Source organism: Rhopilema esculentum, chromosome 2, assembly GCF_057945365.1.
Source record: "Rhopilema esculentum isolate cy_ngs chromosome 2, ASM5794536v1, whole genome shotgun sequence".
Lineage (NCBI taxonomy): Eukaryota > Metazoa > Cnidaria > Scyphozoa > Rhizostomeae > Rhizostomatidae > Rhopilema > Rhopilema esculentum.
The window spans coordinates 3,939,915-3,963,306 of NC_142816.1; the positions used below are offsets into that span (position 1 = coordinate 3,939,915).

The 23,392-nt window shown below is 34.1% G+C and overlaps 3 protein-coding genes across 8 annotated transcripts in view; 1 reads left to right on the forward strand and 2 right to left on the reverse strand.

The window, feature by feature from the left end:
• LOC135695630 (PHD finger protein 21A) overlaps window positions 1–4,658 on the reverse strand; it is a 31,111-nt gene extending 26,453 nt beyond the window's left edge. The window contains exon 1 of the mRNA XM_065214766.2: window positions 2,596–4,658. The gene's annotated coding sequence lies outside the window, so the exon portion shown is untranslated. The remainder of the gene's footprint in view (window positions 1–2,595) is intronic.
• A 143-nt stretch (window positions 4,659–4,801) lies between these two features.
• The window catches only part of LOC135695634 (protein lin-7 homolog C), a 49,104-nt gene continuing 30,513 nt past the window's right edge, over window positions 4,802–23,392 (reverse strand). Inside the window, exon 10 of the mRNA XM_065214771.2 lies at window positions 4,802–5,349. Coding sequence (XP_065070843.1) covers window positions 5,294–5,349 — 56 coding nt within the window. The 3' untranslated portion in view covers window positions 4,802–5,293. The remainder of the gene's footprint in view (window positions 5,350–23,392) is intronic.
• LOC148960569 (uncharacterized) overlaps window positions 7,018–23,392 on the forward strand; it is a 36,062-nt gene continuing 19,687 nt past the window's right edge. Inside the window, exons 1-2 of one of the 6 annotated variants that reach the window (XM_089110205.1) lie at window positions 7,018–7,597; window positions 17,956–18,122. In XM_089110205.1, the coding sequence (XP_088966331.1) occupies window positions 18,068–18,122 (55 nt within the window). In that variant the 5' untranslated portion in view covers window positions 7,018–7,597; window positions 17,956–18,067. The other 5 variants (XM_089110200.1, XM_089110196.1, XM_089110186.1 and 2 more) reach the window with 5 other exon arrangements.

The window sequence follows — 23,392 nt, forward strand, 5'->3', positions numbered from 1 at the left end:
AGCCGAGATACTCTGACGTCATATCGCAAAAGTTACCGAGATTAGAGACAAGTAAGGGTGCAAGCAGGAAAATAGACAACCTTCTGAACTGCAACTTCTTTGAGATACATTCAACAGAGAAACATCAAATTCAGAAGTCTAGCACGCGTTTCAAGTCAAAGACAGGGGTGCCGAAGGTCAGGGGCGCAAAAGAGGGTGGGTGGGGGTGGGGGAATAGAGCATTTTCTGCCCGAAAGGAGAATCACTCCATGGAAATTGCGTACACCTGTTATTTTATTAGTAAATCCGTATAAATCTTTTTCTAGTGAAAATCGCATAGCAAAGTATATAACAGTATGAAATAGTATAGCATAATATAGAATAATTTTGTTTAAAAAAGTATAGTATAGAATAGTATAGTATAGTATAGTATAGTATGGTATAGTATAGTATAGTATAGTATAGTATAGTATAGCATAGCATAGTATAGTATAGTATAGTATAGTATAGTATAGTTTAGTAAAGTATAGTTTAGTATAGTATAATATAGTATAGTATAGTATAGTAAAGTATAGTATAGTATAGTATAATATAGTATAGTATAGTATAATATAGTATAGTATAGTTAAGTATAGTATAGTATAGTATAGTATAGTATAGTATAGTATAGTATAGTATAGTATAGTATAGTATAGTATAGTATAGTATAGTATAGTATAGTATAGTATAGTATAGTATATTTTAGTATAGTATAGTATAGTATAGTATAGTATAGTATAGTATAGTATAGTATAGTATAGTATAGTATAGTATAGTATAGTATAGTATAGTATAGCATAGTATAGTATAGTTTAGTATAGTATAGGATAGCATAGTATAGTATAGGATAGCATAATATAGAATAATTTTGTTTAAAAAAGTATAGTATAGAATAGTATAGTATAGTATAGTATAGTATGGTATAGTATAGTATAGTATAGTATAGTATAGTATAGTATAGCATAGCATAGTATAGTATAGTATAGTATAGTATAGTATAGTATAGTTTAGTAAAGTATAGTTTAGTATAGTATAATATAGTATAGTATAGTATAGTAAAGTATAGTATAGTATAGTATAGTATAATATAGTATAGTATAGTATAGTATAATATAGTATAGTATAGTTAAGTATAGTATAGTATAGTATAGTATAGTATAGTATAGTATAGTATAGTATAGTATAGTATAGTATAGTATAGTATAGTATAGTATAGTATAGTATAGTATAATATAGTATAGTATAGTATAGTATATTTTAGTATAGTATAGTATAGTATAGTATAGTATAGTATAGTATAGTATAGTATAGTATAGTATAGTATAGTATAGTATAGTATAGTATAGTATAGTATAGTATAGTATAGTATAGTATAGTATAGTATAGCATAGTATAGTATAGTTTAGTATAGTATAGGATAGCATAGTATAGTATAGGATAGCATAGTATAGTATAGCAAAGCATAGCATAGTATAGTATAGTAGAGTATGGTATGGTATGGTATAGCATAGTATAGTATAGTATAGCATAGTATAGCATAGTATAGTATAGCAAAGTATAGTAAAGTGTAGTATAGTATAATAAAGTATAATATAGTAAAGTAAAATAGAAAAGTTATCTCTGGTTTCAAAATTGAGGGCGTGCAATGAGATCTTTCCGTCAGAGTTGTCTCGATATTGATACCATCTCAAATAGTTTAGTTTTATCTGGATCGTCCGTTCCCTAAGAGCGTTTCACAAAGGCATTCATTGGAGAATTTCTATCTACTTTAGTACTTTCTAACGTCCTTACTAATAGTCTCAAGCAGAAAATTATGGAGCTACTTGTAAAAAGCTAGATGAGAATAATTCTAATCCCATTTTGCGCAAGAGCCCCCCCCCCCCAACCTTGTTATTTATTAAGCACTACAAGCCCGTGAAGGGGCCTGGGATGCTTGTAGAATAAAATATACACTGATGAAGATATACACAAAGAGAACATTTTTCTTTTCACATATCATCAGGTGATTTTATCAAACATAAGATTATTTTACCAGCAAAAAATCCAAAATCCCCCGGCCCAAATTTCCCAGTTGACAAATATTTTCTTTTATCATTTCGATAACATAGTCTAAGTTGTTTAATAAAAACCTATGTATATTTCCATCTTAAAATTATATTAAAAATATATTAACAATATTAGCATACGATGAAAAAAATTCATGATGGAAGCAAACATGTTCCTTATATTAAAATTATACGCATGCTGCAGTGAGTTGCAAAATTGTTTTTCTTCCTCAATTTTGATTTTTAACATAAAGAAAAAGACTGCATTTTAGCATTTAACGCTTGATAATTTTGTAAGTAAATTTTAGTTGTCATTTTTATATAAAAACATTGGTGCTCTCATAGTTTGACAAAATATATATTTTATGTTGAAATGGTCTACATACTGAGAGCTTCCTAGAACTCAAAAATAGATTCTATTCAACAAAGTGAAATTGGTTAATCGGAAAAATACCTAACACGTTATACTTTAAATTAGAATTTATAAATCTTCACACTTGAACATTTAAAGGCCATGATGAAATTTACTCACCGTGTTGGTAGCATCAAATGGAAAAAGGGAATAAAAAGAGAGAAGCGTAAGTTTAAAAGAGCAGATATTGTAAGACATACTTAATCATTTTAAGACATATTTTTCACCCTTGAACAATGTAATGACCTCTTTTTGATTGGCCTATTTCGATCCGCAACTGGGTGTATATATATAGATGATCAGTAAAAAAACAACTTGAAGAAACAATAAAGAAGCATTCTATATATATTCTGAATCATTCTTCAAATATTCTGAAGAAGCATATTGCGAAACGTTAATTAAGTTGTTTTTTTACTGATCATCTATTTAAATATTTAAAAAACATTACAGTCTAGAGCTTTTGAATACATATATATGTATATATAGAAATTTGTCTTTTGATACTTCCGTAGCACAGTGCTCAATACGTTAGCACGTAGAGCGTGATATATCATATAGTTGAAAAAAGTAAAACTACATGGTTTATCTCTACAAGCCTGTTTCGTGAGTAACTCACTCTTCAGGAGGTTTCAAATATATATATATATCTATTTCCTAGCTTGGGATTTTTATCGCCTATTTGAGGTTTTATGCTGTGAAGTGTGTTAGACGAGAAGCTCTGGCAGGCGTTATAATGCCTTTATTAAAGTCATTATTAAATTTAAACACCCATAAAAATTGCGGATCGAATAGTAATTTTAATGAAATTACACAAAACTGCACAATGGGCGTAAGCACGATTTTGAATTGAATAAGGAACACTAAAATCGAGAAATTTGATGCATTTTCCAGTTTGTGATTGCAAAAAAATGTTTACAAAGACTACGTTGTTTTGTTTCCGGTTTCTTAAAGGTTTGAGTAATTAGAAAAAACTTTTGTAAACATCAAAGACTTGTAATTAAATAAAAAAATTAACGACATAAAAGAAGTAAAATAATGCTTCTAGTTTTTTTGGGGGCAGACGAAATTATCATTCTATGATTTGGGTTTGAAGATTGAAAAAATGGAAAATCACAACTTCTGCAAATAACGATAATTCTTCAAAATACTGTGTGGAAAACTGAATATAAAATGGAATTGAATAAGCAAACGCCATTTTGAAATTCTGTACCATGAAAAGATTGTTTAAAAACGAAACATGTTTGGAAATAGCAAAATTTCCGTGCATCTTATCATCTAGAAATACATTTTGGTACCTCAACTGATAAAACTTAACGCTGGAACAATACCTAAAAAAATATTATAATATAATTCAAGATTGAAGTGACATAGATTGATAACAACCAAGTTGTCTCTAACGATTTTTTGAATGAAGGGAGAAAACAAAGATATTAAAACTGATTAATGACGAGTAATTTTGTTTATCAATAAAAAATTGGATTTGCTGAGTTCGGGTAAGTTTGTTAAAATTTTTTAGCTTTTTTAACTTGCAAGTTTAAAGTAATGGCGATACAGTTAGGACTTAACTAAATTCATCAGAATAAAAATTGCAGCATTATGCAAAAAACGAAGTTTTTGACAAGGCCCGATTCATTATATCGAATCAAGCGTTGATAAGAATCCGGCGCTTAGGTATCTGAACCCGGCGTTTTTAGTTATTGTTATTGTATATAGGTTATTTAAAGTTAGTTTTTACAAAAGTAAACGATCACAAAAGTGAGACTACATGCACATTTGGTTTTGAGAACTGGAGTTTTAATCGAATTCTTGAATTGTGTAGTATTTTCGGCGTTTATTTGAATCCGGCATTTATTTGAATCCGGTATCAACTTGAATCCGGCATTTATTTGAATCCGGCATTTATTTGAATCCGGTATCTACTTGAATCCGGCATTTATTTGAATCCGGCGTTTATTTGATTTCAGCGCTCAGCGGGATATGGCTTTTATACGAATCAAGCATTTACTTGCCAACACCGCAAACGAAATGTATTTATCTATTTCATCATCAAGGAATTTGTATTTTTTCGGCCTGTTTGCAACATTCCTTTTTGATCATGTATAAAGATTCGAGCTGGCTTATGGACTCCATTCTTTATTGTACAAATTCTAACAGAGCCCTTTTGTTCTCTAAATAGCACCCTAGGCGACTGACCTCTACCCTTTTATCTCTGATTGGCAGATGATTGTAATGGGTTCCCCTTAAAAGAACATTTAGTTGCCAAGACACATTTGCTACTTCTTTCTGACATTAATTTACAGAAACAAGGCAGCAAAATAAAACCGAATTAGTAGTTGATAAAATAATCAATGAAATAATATTGCGGTTATTCGAAATTCCAGGTCTACATTCCTAAAGCCAATAAAATAACATACAATCTCACACGTCTCAATAAGCTAGCAATAGAGAGAAGTGCAAAACTAGCACGAAAAATAATGATAAACTGTCTCAAACAATAACAAACAAGATAGCATGACTCAAAAACTGTCTTAATACCAGAAAAACTACATTAGGCACGCAAAATATGATAGATTTTGGAATGAATTCAAAAAAGTTTTGCCAATAATTGGAAATTAGTGCGATAAATTTCGATATGATCATAAAATGCTTAACTATTAGAAATATACTATAAAAATGAAAATGTTAATGATTATCGACTTGCAATATAGTTAAAGAGTTGAGTATAAACAAGATAATAATGATAATACAAATCAGTTGGTAAAACTGTCTCTGAAATAAAAGATATTTTGTATACTTGCTTTTCCAGGAACAAAAAAACTCATCTTTTTCTGTGAGCTCGTTGTTTGTCAAAGCGCAATTCCATTTCCTCCAGGACTGTGAAGAAAACAAATAAAAATACAGCCTTTAAATAAAAGATTGCTCAATAAAGAATTTTTAAGTACATTCAAAATTTTGTATATTTTGCATTTTAATGTCAATAGCAACATTAAGAAAGGTTCTATTTTCAACCCCATTATTTATAGGGGCAAAGAAATACAACAGACCCTATCCAGTTAAAAAGGGGTTATAAGCTACAATTGGCTTACATTTGCTAGACTTTTAAATCCCATCTACACAAACAATTTCTAAGGCAAGTTTAATTGAAAAGTGTCGTCGATCGTGTACATTTGCAACACGTTTTGGCCTTTTTAACGTTTCTCATTCAGGCCGACCAAGCGGAACTTTTTTCCCGTGCCACAAAGACTTAAGTTGAACTGTAACAAAATTTTTCTCACTTGTGTCACAGAAGCAGCTTTTGTATAAGTTTATACAAGAGCCTAGGCTTGCAGAAGACATCGAACACGTTAGACAACAAGACGTAGCAGTTCAGTTAGCGATTTTTTATGAAGCTCTGCCATCAGTTTGATACATGTATGGCAGAGTTTGGAAGAAATCACAGCCAAAAAACAGCCTAAATGCGTGTGGGTATTTGAAGTACGATAATATTGTTATCTACACATCGTAGCTGTTAGAAAACAGTAATTTACTAAATGCATCGCACTGGTTACAGCCTGCCAATCAATATAGGCACACAAAGTAAACATTGCTTGTAAGTATATTTTGATCTTATCAAGTTGACATGTGTTAAGTCACTTAGTCCCAGGCTCCCCTGTAGATATATATATCAAGACTATAATTACATAATAAATCCTCAATAAAACATTCTTTCCATTTGTTACCCTCTAGCTTTACGCCCTAATGAATGGGGCTGCTTTATCTAAACATTGCATGTCAAACAGAAACTTGCGCACATAGATGAGTCAAAGCTACTAGTTATCTAAAAGATAAAGTGCTCTCCAGCAGGGTTGTAGTACCATGAAAGAACAATTGAGGCCTCGCTAAAACTTTCTACAAAAACAAAAGCAATGACTATCTTTTGGTATTGATTGGGGGGAGTCAAGAGCCCCTTTGAGCCCCCAGTGCTACGCCCCTTCTTTTCAGTTACTTTAATTACTACTTCATCTTTTAATGAAGATTAATATAATAACTTTAGATAGAGATTCCAACACACCAGACAATACTTACTGATGAGCAAACAAAGACTGAGCGAGATGTGATGATACTCAACATATTTTTCCATGAATTCAGAAAAAATAATAATTTTTGTTTGGCAGTAAACAACTGGTCTGTTGTAAACGGAAGAATCGATTTGCATTGCAAACCTGGAGGCTCTTGTTTATATCAAAATGTTTGCGTCGGTGATCATACACAACAATCATTTATTACTGTCCTGTCCACAAAGACATCAAAAATTGAATATCAGTTTTAGGCATGCTTTCAACAGACCGGGATGTGTTAAATTTTACTTTAAGAAATCTTAACGTCAAAACTCGAATTAGGCGAGTACAGGTCCTGGATGCAGGGTCCCTAAGAGTAGAAAAAAGCAAGCATTTTAGAGAATTGCCCAATTTCTCCAAATACATAGGGCTACGAACTCCAATGCATGTTCGATTTCATGCAGCTGTGATAATTTTCCATTTTGTTTCTGCCCCTCTTCAACGTTCGCGTTAAAACCTATGGCCAATTGTTAAAATGAAATGCAACATTTAAATGTAGTTACAAACTTGGCCTATATAAAACCCACAACAAAAGCTGCAGAAATTCAACTATGGGTACTTTACATTTAACACCGCCGCTAATATCAGAGTTCATATGACAAAGGAGAAAATTGTAACCAGATGTTCGGTTTTGTATTTCTTGGGTACAGTAAGTGCGGTTCGTTTAAGATATGGGCAATAAAGAAATCCCGAATATTCTCTGGAGATCTTCCATTATGATGTTTGAATAGGGAAACTATATCGGCTGTCAAATTCATTAACAATGGGATGGGAAAACAGATGGCCAAAAGAGATCCGCATCAAATCTCATAACCGGCCCAACTCAAGAGGTGAACTACCATAAACGGATTTTACATGTGTTACACAAGCTGTCCTTACTCACAGGATTGTACAATGTCCTCAAATCTGATAATAAGGATCGTGAACAGATGGGAATTTTAACGCTCTTCACGTTGAAAGTTTTGTGTTAAACACAGTGATTTGGTTTGATGAAGCGCAACATAAACAGGAAAGATCGTTTCAAGGTGAGACTGTTTTCTGTTTCGTTATGAATGAATTTTTGTACCTATACTCAGATAAAGTTGAAAAAACAAAACGGAACACGATAAATAGAAAAATCAAAACCATGACACAGGCGTTTGTCATATTCAGTTAAATAGGGCTGTGTCGATTTGGAAAGGAAAAAGGACTGAACCCAAGTAACCGATTAAGATCATTACTTCACGGTTGATACTGGTTAATCGAAGAGGCAGAAGCGGACACAAATTTAGATAATAAACACAGTTGCAATCATTAGGCAGACTTGAAAATCGGTCATTTCTTAAGATAATTGAAAATTGTCTGCAATTTTTTTAGAGAATTTTTGAAGTGTTAAAATGTTAGAAAAAACTTTCATGCATCATATTAATTTCAAAATAAAAAAGAGCAAGATAACAGTGTCCGTGTCCCCTTTTTTCTGTTGACAGAGGCCGTGAGTACAGTTCTTACTTCTTTCGAATTTACCTGAGACTTTAAATAGCTTGAGTGTTACTTCTATACCTTCCCTTTCTTTATACCGAATGCATCTCTTTCATTTCCAACTCTCCAAACATTATAATTACCGTAAGGGCATTAACCATGGATGTGTATTCAGTATAAAGATTCGGATGGGACAGTGAAGATAGGGGCCCCGATCAAAGGTAAACATCATTCAAGTCACAAGGAAATACATGATTCCTAGAATTATACCTTATGTTTTGGAGAAAAACTTTTTAAAAGGGGTAGATGTAGCTTTTTACGACAATATAAGCTGAAGTTATTGTTCTAAGTCCTATGGCAGTGATTATGTGTAAACTTTTGGCTTTCTCGCTGGGGAATTGGATGCTTTACTAAAGTCAAAGAAATATTTTAGAGAAAGATGGCATTTTTAAAAAGAGTGTGAACAAAGCAATTCAAGCAGCAATGTGTGTGTAGAGTGAGCACTTAAATTCAAAAATCGAATATTAAAGAAAATTCAGTCTTCTTGGCTTTAACATCATAAAGCTATACATTGAAGTATGGCATTGACTACTTTAAACTTGAAAATTTTGGGGTTATTGTATGAATGATTGATGGGGTAAGGGGACACCGTTTCAAGATAGGGGTCACTTATCACTTGACATTTACAGTCAGACCATGAATTTATTTTAATTTTGTCTTTGAGTAATCTTTTTGCTGATGATCCTTACCTTGTACCAGGTTTTGAAAAAAAATTAAGAAACATCGATAACTGGTTTTAAGCATTTATATCAATCGATTTAAGCACCCTAAAAGTTGTAATTCTTCAGAAAAAAGTCAATTTGAGTTTAAGTTTCTAAGAAAGTCAACATGACGTTAAAACTGATGTGAAAACACGGTGTTGATTCATTGGCGAAGCTAAAACAATCACTTAGTGTTAATAGTCAGTCGTTGCTGGAGACTAAAGAAGAAAATATGAAATTTTTATGAGCCTAAACAAGTGCGTAATTAAAGTGAGGAATTTCGACAGCAGGACAGGATTGAATACTGTGAAAGCGTACTACAGGTCAAGTCAATTGCCTCATTGCTAACAAGTGGCGGGTGAATCGCAATCAAAACAGCATGTTTTGACGAGTATTTGGCAAGTTGGTGCAGGATTTTAAGCGATAGGAAGTCAGCGGGTATGTTTGCGTTGTCAGTGCGGAGCTTGTGTATTTTCTGTCGCGCATCATATTGTTGTTATCAAGGAATAGTTCAAAAGGCGATTAAAGGTTTAGGCTTACTCGATTAGCAATCAGCAGTCGACGGCTTGATTTGACTTTTAATGCCACGACTCAGTTAAACAGTGCTTGGGTATGTATTGATAAATGATATTGATTAGTTTCTTGAACGTCGTGTAAATAAGCGATGTGTCAATCACTAAGATAACTTCAATGCATTAAGTAGATCGATACATGGTAAAATCAAACAAAGAGTTCCTGATTACGAAGTCATCAACATAATATGTTGGTAGCACACGCATTTAAAATTATTTCTTGCAAGAAATCAGAACTTAAAGATATGATTAAAGTTGTTTAAGATCTTAAAGATTCAGAATACATGACTTCATCATGTGAGTACGAGAAAATGTTTGACAGGGCTCCAAATACCTATTAGATAAAACTCTTTACCTTGAATAAATTTTCTACTCTCGGTTGAAATAATAATCAGTTAATCAGATTTCATCAAAAAACAAGCCATTATTTCGTCTATCAACCAATTATCCGGCTCGCATCCAAAATGGGATTGGAAGATGACCCAAGTAAAAAAGAGAAAATCTTAGAATTATCTTAATCACTTTGACGGGTCTAATCGACGTTTTGAAAAGAATTTCCGTAGTTTCAACTTCACTCGTGCAAAACTTGAGAACACAACGTCACTTGCACATAATTAACAATCAAGCTCTTAAGAGTTTTGAGAAGAAAAAATATTTGACGTGTTTTGTCCAATCCTGAAAGTCAGTATTAACAACAAACTTTTTTCTACGTTTATTTATTAAATTAATTAATCAATTTAATAAATTGACAGTTTCAGCCATAAAAAATAATGACAATTTTAGTGCCACTAGCAGTTCAAAAGTGTTTTGAGCTAAACATGAGAGAGGCAAAGGAGGAGAATAGAACTATTGCTAAACCTGTTCAAGAATTGACGCTCCAAAGTTTCATTAAACTTTCTAAGAATAGCTAACATTCCAGTTTGGAATGGCTCAATTTTTGCCTCCATTTCGAACAGAAACTTCCTTAAACAATGATTTTCTCTGATGTTTTCTCCGCCCAAAACGCCTAATCCATAATCACTTTTTCTATACGCACCTTTTCACAGGCCATGATTTTCGCAGAGCTTGTGTGAGAAAAACAGTGCTGCTCATTCCTAATTGATTAAAAATTTCCAGTATATTGGTATTTCTTGAAAGATCCTTGCAAGTATGAATCAAGATCGCCCAAAAGTTTGAGAATGAACTTAATCGGATCACGCCTATCTTCGAAATGGAATTGAAAAGTTTAATTTATGCATATAAATTGGGCAACAATAGAAGGACAAAACTGCATTTGTAGAATTTTTTTATTGTGTAAACTCAATTGGAGAAATATATTATCAAGATTGAAAGACCCAACCACGCCTTCAAATAAAAGTGTCTGAAAAAATCCATGAATAATAAAACAGTTATTTACCAGCAATACGAAGGAGCATCGAGTATTCTTTCTAGCTAAAATCAAAACATTCTTCAATTCAACTTTTTGGCTTTTAACTTACATCAAATTCTTAAAACATTTTAAATTTTCCACTGATATTCTCAGTTAACAGGGGCAAAACTCGTGAACTGACAGGGATCCGAGGGAAAGGATACCTAAAAAGCTGGGAGAAATAGATTTATCAGTTCAACTCTTTCATATGACAATAGCAAAATTTGGAAATGTAGGTCGCCTATTTGATTTTTTGTGTATACAATCTGGGCAACGTTTACGTGAAGACAAGAATTGTCTGGCTTACCAAACAGAAGTTTGTTTTTTGGGGGAAGGGAAGTTGTTTTATGAGTGATGAAAAACGACTGAGAAGCCACATTTTGTTTGGGGAGGGGTTACCCCTGATAAACTAGTGTAACATCAGCCATAATTTAAAAATAAAAGTACTTTACTTATGTTACTTAAGTTTTTGGGGGGGGCAAGGCCCCGGCAAATGAAACCCTTTTTTATGTTCAACGAGCGTGCGAATAGGCCTAAAGCTTTATCAGACATGCGCTCTGGCTCCAAGACAGAAGGACGACTGACTCATTAGCTTGTTCTTTTCATTTGTTTAAAAAGGGATAGCTAAAGGGGTCTTGATCAAGGGGGCTCAGGGAGGCTGAGAATTCCACTTTAATCTCAAAATATAGCCCCATTCTATAGTTAATTATCGTCCTTTTCACAACACCACACCTTTTGTAGATTATAATTTTTCAATGCTTTCGAATGACCTTATTCTGCATTGAATCGCCAAAGGATGACGCAACAAGATCCCATCTTTTAATAACAATAAGGAGATTCCGAGCATTGCAATATACAGAAGGTTTCTATCTTAGGTTGTCCTAGTCGTTTTTCCTGCTCGTTAACCAGTTGCCCGCCCGAGTAGGCTTTCAGTCAACCAATAAGAGGCTCCAACTCTCACGTTGCCTACCCAAGCTGAATTGGAGCTGTCTAGTTTCCATACTGCTCGACCTGATAACGTAATTAGTTTACCCTAAACCTAACCCTTACCCTGACCCTAACCCTAACCCTAACCCTAACCCTAACCCTTTACTTGAAATAATCAATCATGCTAATTTACGACTATTACTCATGCTTATTTATGACTATCAGGTCGAGCAGTATGGAAACTAGACAATTCCAGCTGAATTTGCCATTAGCTTGACCTTAGTGTGTTCAATTAGCAATAAATTTGGGTGTAACCTGTCAATAAAGGCTTTGTGCCTAACCATAACTATAGCAAATAAAAAGGAATCTTATAGAAGAAGAAAAACGAAATTGATGATATTAGCTTTATTCTGAGTGATTTTTCGGGAAAATTACGCATTCACTACAAGTCAAGTTTAATGAATTGTTTAAGATTATTAAATAAAAACGATGAAAAGGAAATGAAAATAAAATGGTGAATCCTGTTCTGGCATATATGAAGCACAAAACTTTGTACCAGGCATGGTAATTTGCGTTAATCATGGATGTTGTCAAAATAATTACAATGCGAATAAAAGGAAAGCCTTATTCTAAATCAAGGCATTAGAATGTCCGAGTAGACCGATTTTGGTAAGACAATGCACAAAGAAGGATGTCCTTGTGTTTAACTGTCACGAAAATTTGGAGTAACAAAAAATGAATCGATAATAAAAGATTTTAACTTTTGTTCAAATATATGAATACCAAGAAAAGGGCTGTAAGGGGTACAAGGCTACTGGAGGGGGCGAGGCAGCGAGGAGGGGGTAGCTTAAACTATGTCAATACCAGGGTGTGGCGCTGAGTGCAGTTATTTGTAAGGAAAAGATAGCAAGACATGCTGAGGTGTGACTATCTAATGAAACAGGAATAACAGTTGAAATTTCTCTTCAAATGAACCATGTGAATGGAAAAGTCTATTTGAAAGATCATGTGGGCAAGACGACAACAACAACCTAAAACATGAGATGGGCTAAAGATGGGCTGTCCCCATATTACACGGTAATCACGTGCATGGCTGTGCAAGACCCGAAAATGAGGCAGAGCAGTTAATAGATCATTTGTTGTAAATTGAAAAACTAACTTTCGAAACAAACCATCTCTAGTCTACCGTTTCAAGCATTCAATTTCCCTCTTCCCAGCTTCTCAAGCCCCAACATCTGAACAAAAATTATATTCCAGCGTAATGGTTGATTAGTCGATTGGAGAAAGGTGAACAAGAGGAAAAATGACAATCGTTTAAAGACTACAGAAGAAATCGATCGCTCAATGGTAAGCTCCACAAGCTTCCATTTTGGGAGCAGAGTTTGTGCCAAACCACAAGACAACTGAAATTGAATTTAACGAATAAGTTGTCATGAAATGAAAAGTTGTCAGAAACACACGAAAAGCGCAAAAAATAAAAAAAAACAATCAAATTAGGCGGATCACTGTTTAATCTCCCTTGAAATAAATCACTTCAGAGAAAACTGAAAAGCAACTGTCAAACAACAAAACATGTTGTTGGGAAGAAAAACAGAAAAAAGTCTTTTCGTTAGTGACACTCTTTCTTGGACTCGAAAAGCATGCGCACGGAACGAAATCATTATTTCGCATGCATTTTGATGACAGGGCGGGGATGGCCTCACAAGATTTTCGCTCGTTTGTCTCCTCAATATGGGTGAAGCAACTTGAAAAGAGAACCCACGTATAGATTACAATGTTCGTAAATTCGCTATCCAAACACATAAAGAGCAGCTCAACGTCCAATGGCCTAGCAATCGATAAAGTTAGCTGCAAAGTCAATGGCGATAGAGTTAAGGTGATGGCAATAAGGTGGTAACGTTATCAAAAAAGACGACAGCAGCTTTCACTATTTAAACCGTCTCTATGGTGATTTCGTGGGAAACTAGGTCTGTCTTTAACTTAGAACGACAAAGTAGGGATTCTTTTTCAAGGCGGAATAAGTTCTCTTGAAATTCTAAACAGTAAGAGAAGATTATCCATGGCTGCCCAGTAATCCCAAATAGTCAAAAGCATAAAGCACTGTTTGTCAGGAGCCGCTAGTGAGATTACGATAAAACACACGTTGCACCCGGTGACTTGCGACCAGTCTTCCATATTGGCGAAAGCAGTCGAGAAAAAAAGCCAATTTTTGCAGGGGGATCGAAAATACGATAATGGATTTTATCAGAACATAAAATGATCTGATAATCAAACTCCCTGACAAGTATTATCACACAGTATAGCTGTACATGAAGAAGTCATTGTTTTCAGGGGGATGTATCATGGTTATGGTGATATAAAACATGATACTTCAATTGCGATTAGAGTCACTTCATGAAAGTTTACCTGCAAACACGTTCCAGGGAAGTTACTTGTGTTATACAGGAGCTGCAAGGCTTGGTGAGTAATGAGACCAATTCTTCTTGCTATTAAACGTTGAAGAGAGGGGTAGAGTTTGATGCGAGGGCAAAGAGGGAAAGGCAATATTCCAAAGCATTGTATTTTGTCCAAAGTTAAAACGACACACGGTTAAAAACTACCAGAATATATCGTTCTATAAACCTGAACCATTTTCTGGAAGTAACATTGCCCAAAGCAATAACTGTTTACCAGAAGAGATAGGGTAACTGAAATTTCGCAAATTTTGCAAACTTAATTCTTAATTTAACAACATGCTGTTACGGATGCGTTGTGAAAATTCGTCTAACAACGGAGTTCTTACTTTCGAGATCTTCTTCGTAAGATCAGCACTTGCCAACAACATTCATTAGTTTGCTTGCCAAAAAGAGGCTTATTTCCAGAAAGAGATCAGACCATGATTTTCATTATAAATGAATTATTAATACTTATTGTAACGTCAAACATATAAATGACTTTGTTTGATTTATATTACTAAAATAACAGTAAAATGAGATGAGGTTAAAACCAGAGATTTTTATCTGGTATATCTGATACTTTCGAATAAGGCCATGTGACGTCATAGATCATTAAACCCAACTGTGTTATTGCTGGTTTGACTTTGTCACAGAATAGTCCTTCTTGGTGATTCAAAATGGGTTTCATGTTTCCTCCACCAATTGCAACCCCAGGCCTCATCTGAACCTGAGATAGCAGCGAAAACTCCGTTTTTGAGTAAAGAAAGCAGTATTAGAGTCAGAAAATGACTCGCAATGTAATGTTGGAATACCATTCTACGCACAAAATTAATCATAAATTACGATGTGATAGTAGTTTGACAGCATGGCACTAACACGTGGGTTTGCTGTGAGGATAAACTTTCGAGGATGTTGACTTAATGAAGACGCAAAAGAAACAAATGTACAGACAATGTTTGGTTTTCCACTGTAAGATATCAAACAAACCTGGCTGGTGAGATGCATCTTGATGGTTTTATTTATACTAAAATTAATCTAATTAAAAAGTAAAAAATTAAAGAAATTAAAAAATCAAATGAATTGGCAGTAGATTTAGGAATTGTAAAAGCTAAGTTACGACCAAATTGTAAGAGCACAATCAGAAATATATAATAAAGTTCTTTAAGAGATATGGCATTTACAGAAATTGATTATCGGTGACGTAACATGCAACAGACATGGGCAGATAGAAATCAGAAAGGAGAGGGCAGAGAAGGGAAGGGTGTGACACTTTTGGTGGCGAAAACCCTTTTTTAATAGTGCTGATGTTTCGATGAAGGTATTGAAGAAAACATTTACAGATGAGAATTGTATTGCCATTCAAATAACAGAACAAATAACAGATGCTGCTAACAGATATCGAATTTCAATTCCCTGGCAAAATCTAAAGACTGATCAAAACAGCATATTAAAAAAAGTGAAATAAAGCAAAAAGTCTGGATATTCCAAAAGTGGACAGACTTCTAGACTACTGTGACATTCTTTAGGAGAAATAACTGACATAGCTGGAAATTGAGTGAATTATTTGCGAAGCTAAACGGTCGCCTGTATTGTTATTTGGTTTTGTTTATACAAATATTCCAAAAACAGCCGTCGTATATTCACCAAGAATCCCGTCTTAAGATTGCTCTTTGAGATATTCGAATGATAAACATTATATTGTGAAGATACAATTAATATCGGTTCAGTATTATAACTAAAATATGTTTGTACTTCAACGAATTAAAGGAAAGGAATTTAAAATATGAGAGAATAAAAACAGAGAGGTGAAAGATTTGGCGAAAATGGTTAAAAATGGATTGGGGCTAAAATCCCTTGAGAAAATAAGCAACCATGTCGTTTATTGTGGATAAAATAAATAAATGAAAAATGAATGAATGAATTGATTAATTAATCAATCAATTGATGAAGAAATGAAAACAATAAATAATGGAGTCAATAGATAAATAAATCAAAGCTAGAAAATGTCAAAAATTGCTTTCTTCCGTGAAAAATTTGTTCAAATCATGGATTCACTATATAGCCGAGCGGCAAATCACTCTAAGAAAATCTCGTACACCTTTTGTGAAAATCCTATTGTTTTATCTGAAAATCCCCAGAAATCCTTTTGTTTTAGGCAAAATCTCGTACGCTATTTGCAAGAGTGAATCGCCCCTAGGGATAGCCAAGTCCGATGTTAAGGACAGAAGGGATAACTGAAAAAGAAATGATAATTCTCCAAAAAGACAGTAAACTTTGCTGTTAGGATTTAAGCAACCTCTTAATAATAATAGTGTCCAAAGCTGGAAACCTCAATCAAACTATTCGGGGCAAAGTTTATTTAACATGCTTCGATCCATCAAGGTTTTTATAATTCAGAAGTTTGCGGAATATAAGTACACATGATAAGCAGAAGGCAAAGCTCAATAAAACTATTGAAAATTAACTAAGAAGCACCTCAATATACTTGAAATAATCAAATTATGGTATCTTTGGCCAATGCAAATAATCAACTTTGCTGAACGTATCGTTGATCAAATATTTAGGTATTTTGTCTGTGAGAATCAAGAAACTAACTTCAGTTTTTCAATTTTTAATTCAGAACTACAACAGCCATTTTGAATAAAAGGCAACAGAAAACATTCAAAGGTTGTTGTTTTATTGTTGTGAAAGTAAGTCATAAAAAACATAAGCTCCGGGAACAATAAAACATATTTTGCATTACATTTTATACAAACATTTGAACGCAAAGGAAAGGTTTTTTTCTTTGCATTTGTGAAACATAGTGGTATGAAGAACAAATCTCGTGAATTGCTGGTCTTAAATGAGTTGCTTGTTGGGAGTTCGCTAATCAGTGGAAAAGGGTGTGTTGGTTTCAGATGCGTGGATAAATTTATCAGTGACAAGCAAGTTATTATCAGCGAACAAGCGGGTGAAACATTAAAACAAAGTGTGATTATTTGAATAAGTTGCAGTGAGCAGACAAAGATCTTAGTCACTTTAAGCCTGGGATCTGGTACTTTGCTTAGCTCGGTAAATAGAAGAGATTTGTGGAAACTCCATGGATTTATGCTGATTCAACAAGACGAGCTTCAGTCTGCAAAATACGCGGCAATCCTTCCAATGTGCAGACGCCATTTTCGGCGGCCAGGTCTAGTATTTGTACGCATTCATAGCAAAGAGGATCGAGTATTTGCATTTGTGTTACTACGCTCAATTGTGCGGATTACTTCAATTTTAGTCGGATACAAGGATTAGCAAACCGAACAATCTAATTAGTAACCGACTGCTTAGCACTTTAATCTGTAATTAGAAATATTTACGGGAATGTTACAGATGGCTTTCCGAATAATGGCAGTCCTGTTTAGAGAACTCTAGAATAGGGAGGAGGTCCATAGAGCAGAAAAAGAGTAATTAACATGACATCTTTCTGAAACATGCAGGGATCATTCCCCCATGCCCCCTTTCTTGCGTACCCCAACTGTTTGACATAGCACTGACAGGCAGGGACCGCAGAAGCGGTAGCCCCCCCAATAATTTCCAAAATGCTCTTACAAAACATACAAAAATCGCCTTGCTCTTGGTTTAGCCCCCCCCCCCGCCCCCAGAAACGTTTTAGCCCCCGCAATCTGTAATACTCTGGGCAGTCCTTGCTGATAGGCTTTTCTATTAGCAAATTGCAATTCAGATCGATAAACCCATACCGTACGGAAAATAGTTTATTTAGGTTTTGCATGGATTTCCATAGTTCTCATGTTCGCAAACATTGTACAATCATTCATTAATCACATTCTTTCTTCTTAGGAATCCTCTCTGACACCCAAGAAGCCATGAAAATTCCAATTGGCTTACTTTTCTACCATTAATTCAAAGTGCATGTACTTCAAAGCATGGAGGATTCATCGAGTTTGTTATCATGACTGATGCTGCTGGTGGCGAGACTAGCCGATTTAGAACATACTCTTACCATGGTAAGTGGAATCGTAAACATACTTTAACTATGAATCTACCATGGTAAATCGAGGTATTTCAATAATGAATCGGGTTTCATAACCGTGCTGGTAATAAACGGGTAGAAATCAGGATGGTTTGGGATATAAGGTGGAGGGTGTCCTTTTACCATAATGGTAAAGGCAATCCACATACTAATCTACCATGGTAACTCGAAGTATTCAAGGGTAACCCAGGTTTCATACCGATCTAACGCAGATCTAACGATTGTAACGGATATTCTCCTTCAACGATACATTCGTTTCTTTACAAGAAACTAGCATCGGGATAAGTACACAGTTTCCTAATTTTTTTGCTGATTTGAGTACTGAAAGCTTAATACCGAGTATTAGAAATCTACTTTTAAGAAGGTAAAATAACACACAAAAACATAGCAAAACAGAGCATCAAAGTTCTTTTTTTCTATCTATCCCATTTCAACCATGAATAAGTACCCAATCATTGTAAAGAAATACTTTTGAGTCAATATTTTAAGGTTGAGGTGGTTCAGTACTATGAGTTTTTTCATTTTTCGTCAACTATGAGGTTGGTTTCTAAAAGCCAATTTCTTAAAAAATTGTTTGTACTCCTGCCCGGTTAAATATGGTATCAACTGGCATACACCTAATCTTCTGTTCCAAATTCAGTTAAAAAACATGAGAAGTCATGAAAAAAGACTCTTGGTTTAGATGTATACCAAAAATGTAGGAAACAAGACTCTTAGTTTCAAAGAAGTGAAAAAAATTAAGTCAACCTTTCCTGTATCGATGCTTTAACGCTAAGACCTTGCAAGCATAAATCCTAGAATCACAATTATGTGTTTTCATTTAATTCACAATGACCATGTTTTGAGGGCAGTTCTGATCTGGCACAAAAGATTATTCAAAAAATATTTCCTTTCACAGGATGGTTTAAAAAACACAGATGTTTTAATCGGAAATATAAAATAAACTTTGATAAAGCATCGCATGTTAACGAAAAACATTCTATTTCCCGTTGCATAACAATATTCTTCAGAGGATGTACATATTATTGTTTAGCATACCAAGGGAATTATTATCCGGGAAATCGTAACATTTATGTTTCCCTTGTGTTAAGTCTGGACAATATGATGATAAATAGTTCTTTATCCCACAATAGCAAAGAAATTAACAAAATACTTCCTTTTGTTCCTCAACGGGATTAGCCAGAAATCCTTAACGGCAATCTCTGAAAAAATCTAGTTCTTATACACATATCGCCTTTAGTATATAAATAGTTCTCGTGAGGATCATCGTGGACTTATAATCAAATTCTTTTCATATAAACATTAGGCTGATCTCCCGATGACTAGTTACTAGTAGGTATTTTTAACTCCAGAGAACTTTTTTAGCTTGCAAATGGATTTTTCCGATTACGTCATTGCTTTCTGTGTTGCAAAGAAATATTGAATGACAAGATGACTTCTTGCCACCATCTAATACACAATTTTCATTTTAATTTAAACAATTGTAGGCGGTACAGAATTTAAAAATTGGCTTTGAAAAAGCAAACATTTTAAGGCATACTAAAGCTTCTGACTTATGGGACTCTACAGAGTATAAAATATCAGAACATTGATCGAAAACTCTACACTAGAAAATATATATTATATACCCGATTCTGGGTCACATTTCTGATTGGCTTATTTCGATCCACAACTGGGTATATATATATATTTCCTAGCGTAGTGTTTTTTACATCTATGTTCTGACCTTTAATACTGAAGATCTGAAGAGTGTCAGATCAGACCCAATGGCTGAAATTAAAAAAAAAAACAGAATTATGTTTTGTGACGTCATCACATCGCAACCCCTATTTCGATTCCATAAATGCATGACCATCTTACACAAAGTATCAACAAATAACATCCAATCGAAGGACAAAAATAATTTATCATGGCCCCTACAATCTATAGTAGCTACTATTAAGTGTAATCTAACAACGATTCTCGTTTTTTGGACGAAACAACAGAACACAATATCTCAATGGATGTTTATTTTGAAACACAGCATGAACCCGCAAAATTTGAAAGTTATAGCTTTGCTTTATCAAAAAACAGAGAATGTTTTTCTAACGCTCATCATTGCCTTGTTTTCAAACAAACCAAAACTACGGGTAGAAGATCGCTCGGCCTGCCAATCATGCCATAGATTCTGTATCTGATTCAAATTATGATACCACATGCAAAGACAAATGCTCGCTGGAGATTCGGTTATATAAATATGCTTAAAAACAAGCATAAAGGCATTGAGCTGGTTGATAAATAAACACATCTACAAGTTAATGAGATTGCAATAGCTTGAGATCAATTAGGGAGAAAAAATCTTTGATATACAAATCATTGCTAGCTTGCTTACCGTAAGCAACTGCTAGTGTAACAGAGGCAAGAGGTTATGTTGGCCTATTACACCAAAAACAAAACATCACACATACGAACCATCATTTGTGAAAAGCGTTTAGCATAAAATTTTTGTCCCCACATTGACTCAAGTCCTTTGAAAATTTGCAAATTCAACTCGGTTAAAATTTAGAAGGGGCGTGTCAACAAGTAATGCCTTTAACAAGCATAGCTTAAAAATATGACGGTTGAATTAAGTCAAGATGATCAGGAGATCTTAAGTTTCAAGCCGATGGATTTCGTAAGCCCTGGAGATAAAAACTGATATGCGATTATCAGCAGAACATACAGAAACCTGAGAGTGGCCTCTCCATCATGAGACTGAGAGATTAATTGATTGATCGATCTGCATACGATTCTGAGTTACAGTATTATCGATTAGGCAGTTTTACCAAACGAATGACTGAATGGATTATGGGTTAGCTGATTAAGATCAAATAAAATAAGTGATTGTGCGATTTATATTTTTTAAGATAGTGGTGATGATAATTATGACATCAATCATTTTAATCATAATTATGATTCTAATGATTTATGATGATTTATGATGATGGTTTATGATTTATGATGATTTATGATGATGATTTACGATTTATGATTTATGATGATTTATGATTATATATGATGATGATTTATGGTTCATGATGATTAATCGTGATGATTTATGATTATTTATGATGATGATTTATGGTTCATGATGATTAATCGTGATGATTTATGATTATTTATGATGATGATTTATGATGCTTTATGATGATGATTTATGAATATCAACAAGATAATATAGTTTGATTAAACACTACAAAAACTATGGTCGTTAAAAAACAATAGGGTCAGATAGTATTATTAAGTCGAACTTGGAGATAAACACAAAAGATCATCCAGCATATTTGAAAGAGCGCCTTCAGTGCAAAATTGAGAGTTTTTATTGAAAGCCCCACCGCCAAAATTCTGAAATAGACCGAACATTGCATCGGCTTTGCACGAAAAGGCCTCGCAATTAAAACGAGAAACGAAACTCAGTTACTGGTGGTTAAACATCTCTTCAAGGTATCTAAAAATGCGCGTGTATTCAAATGGCTTTAGCATGTTTGCTCAGCATGCGGAATACCGTAGTCAAAGAGAACTTAGCGATATCACAAACAAGCATTTAAAAACAGGCTTAGTAGCAAGGCCTTTTGAAACCATGCTAACATGATTAATAAATAGATTGATAAAATAAGTTGATGTAAGCATTGGTGATTTACAGAAAAGCAGGGGTAGCGTGCATATTGCTGGACTGGAGCAATACCCCGTGTGTGCTGCTAAAAGGGGAGTTTGCCTATAAGGGAGTTGCTGGGAAGGTCACGTTAAAATGGCGGGTGAAGAAGCATTTGACGAAAACGGAAACAGTATGTATGATAGAGTTATTTGATTTGGTATTATTCTGCAATTAATTAAGTCAATAGATTTATACACACAAATACCAATGAAATCGTATCAGCTTTATGGGAGGGATGCAAATTTTTGGTTTCTAAAGGTTGGATTCATTCAAAAATGGGGGTTTGAGAGCAAATTAAACAAAAGTAACGATTTGAATTTTTTCCGTTACACACAAAAGTGTAAGCACTTAATTTGAATTTTTTCACTTATCACTCTTAGCAGGGTCGCAAATATTAATTTTTATTTGAAATGGGGCGGAATCTCGAAAATTTCAGGCACAAACTTTTCAATGAGAAATCTTCAAGTTAGAACAATCCCTCACAAACATAGCAATTGAACCTTTTAGTGCCGTGCATACCCTCCTTTTCACGAGCTTCAAAATTGATCAGAAGTTAAAAATAAAATTAAGAACAAGCTGAGGCTGAGGTACTGTAAAATGTAATTTTGAATAAAGTTTTGAAACCCTAAAAATCTTATATCAAAAAGGAGGTTTTTTGTCATCTAGGGGTGCTTTTTCGGTGAATTTGCAAATTTGTCAGTAAATAAAGGATGTCTCATCCACTTTGTTGGCAAATGGGCCTGAACACTCCCCTTGAGCACAATTACTAGCGATTGCAAGAACAATCCACCCTCAAAGTTTTGAAAAAATTGAGAACAGCCAGCCTGAACTTCAATTTACTGGTTCTAGTAAGAAGAGTATTCGAGACCGATTGCATTGTAGAGGATAAACGTTTTTCATTAAGGACAATATATTTCAGCGATAGACAAATGCTGAGTAAACAGAAAAACAAAACTAACTTTTGAAGAGCAAAGTAGAAAGGAGTATCCTAAAATCTGATCGTTCTTCAATTCTCCACAAATTAACAAAGCATTTCTTTAAACGGATTACTGAATTATCAGACTATTATTCATCATAATTATGAAGTTTTGAATGAAATCTAGAAGTATATAAAAGTACAACATTGCGGTCATTTATAAATGACACGAACCGTCCACCAAACTTTCACACAAAGACAACCCCGTACTACAAGAAATCCTCAAAATCTTAGCTACTGATACCGCGGGAAAAGTACGGGGGTATCGCTTCAAAAGCAAGAAAATCTAAATTTTCAGTTGAATATTTTATCTCTTTCTCTGGTTGCAGCTTATTGCAGTTTATTCATAGGGTATGAGATATAAGGGCTGGGAAGACAGCAGGTCAGAAATCAACAGTATCCAGTTGAATGATAGAAGAATGAGAAAGCAGAGTACATAGAAGCTAAGAATGAAGTTTAATGAGCTAATCGATACAAGGAGCTTGGGGGCCATAGGCAGAGGCTAATAAAATGTTTAGACAATAATGGTTTGGGTTTGGTACTTCTACCGTATGGCAAGAATGTTTTCTTGGCTCAGGCAATAAGACTGGTTTAG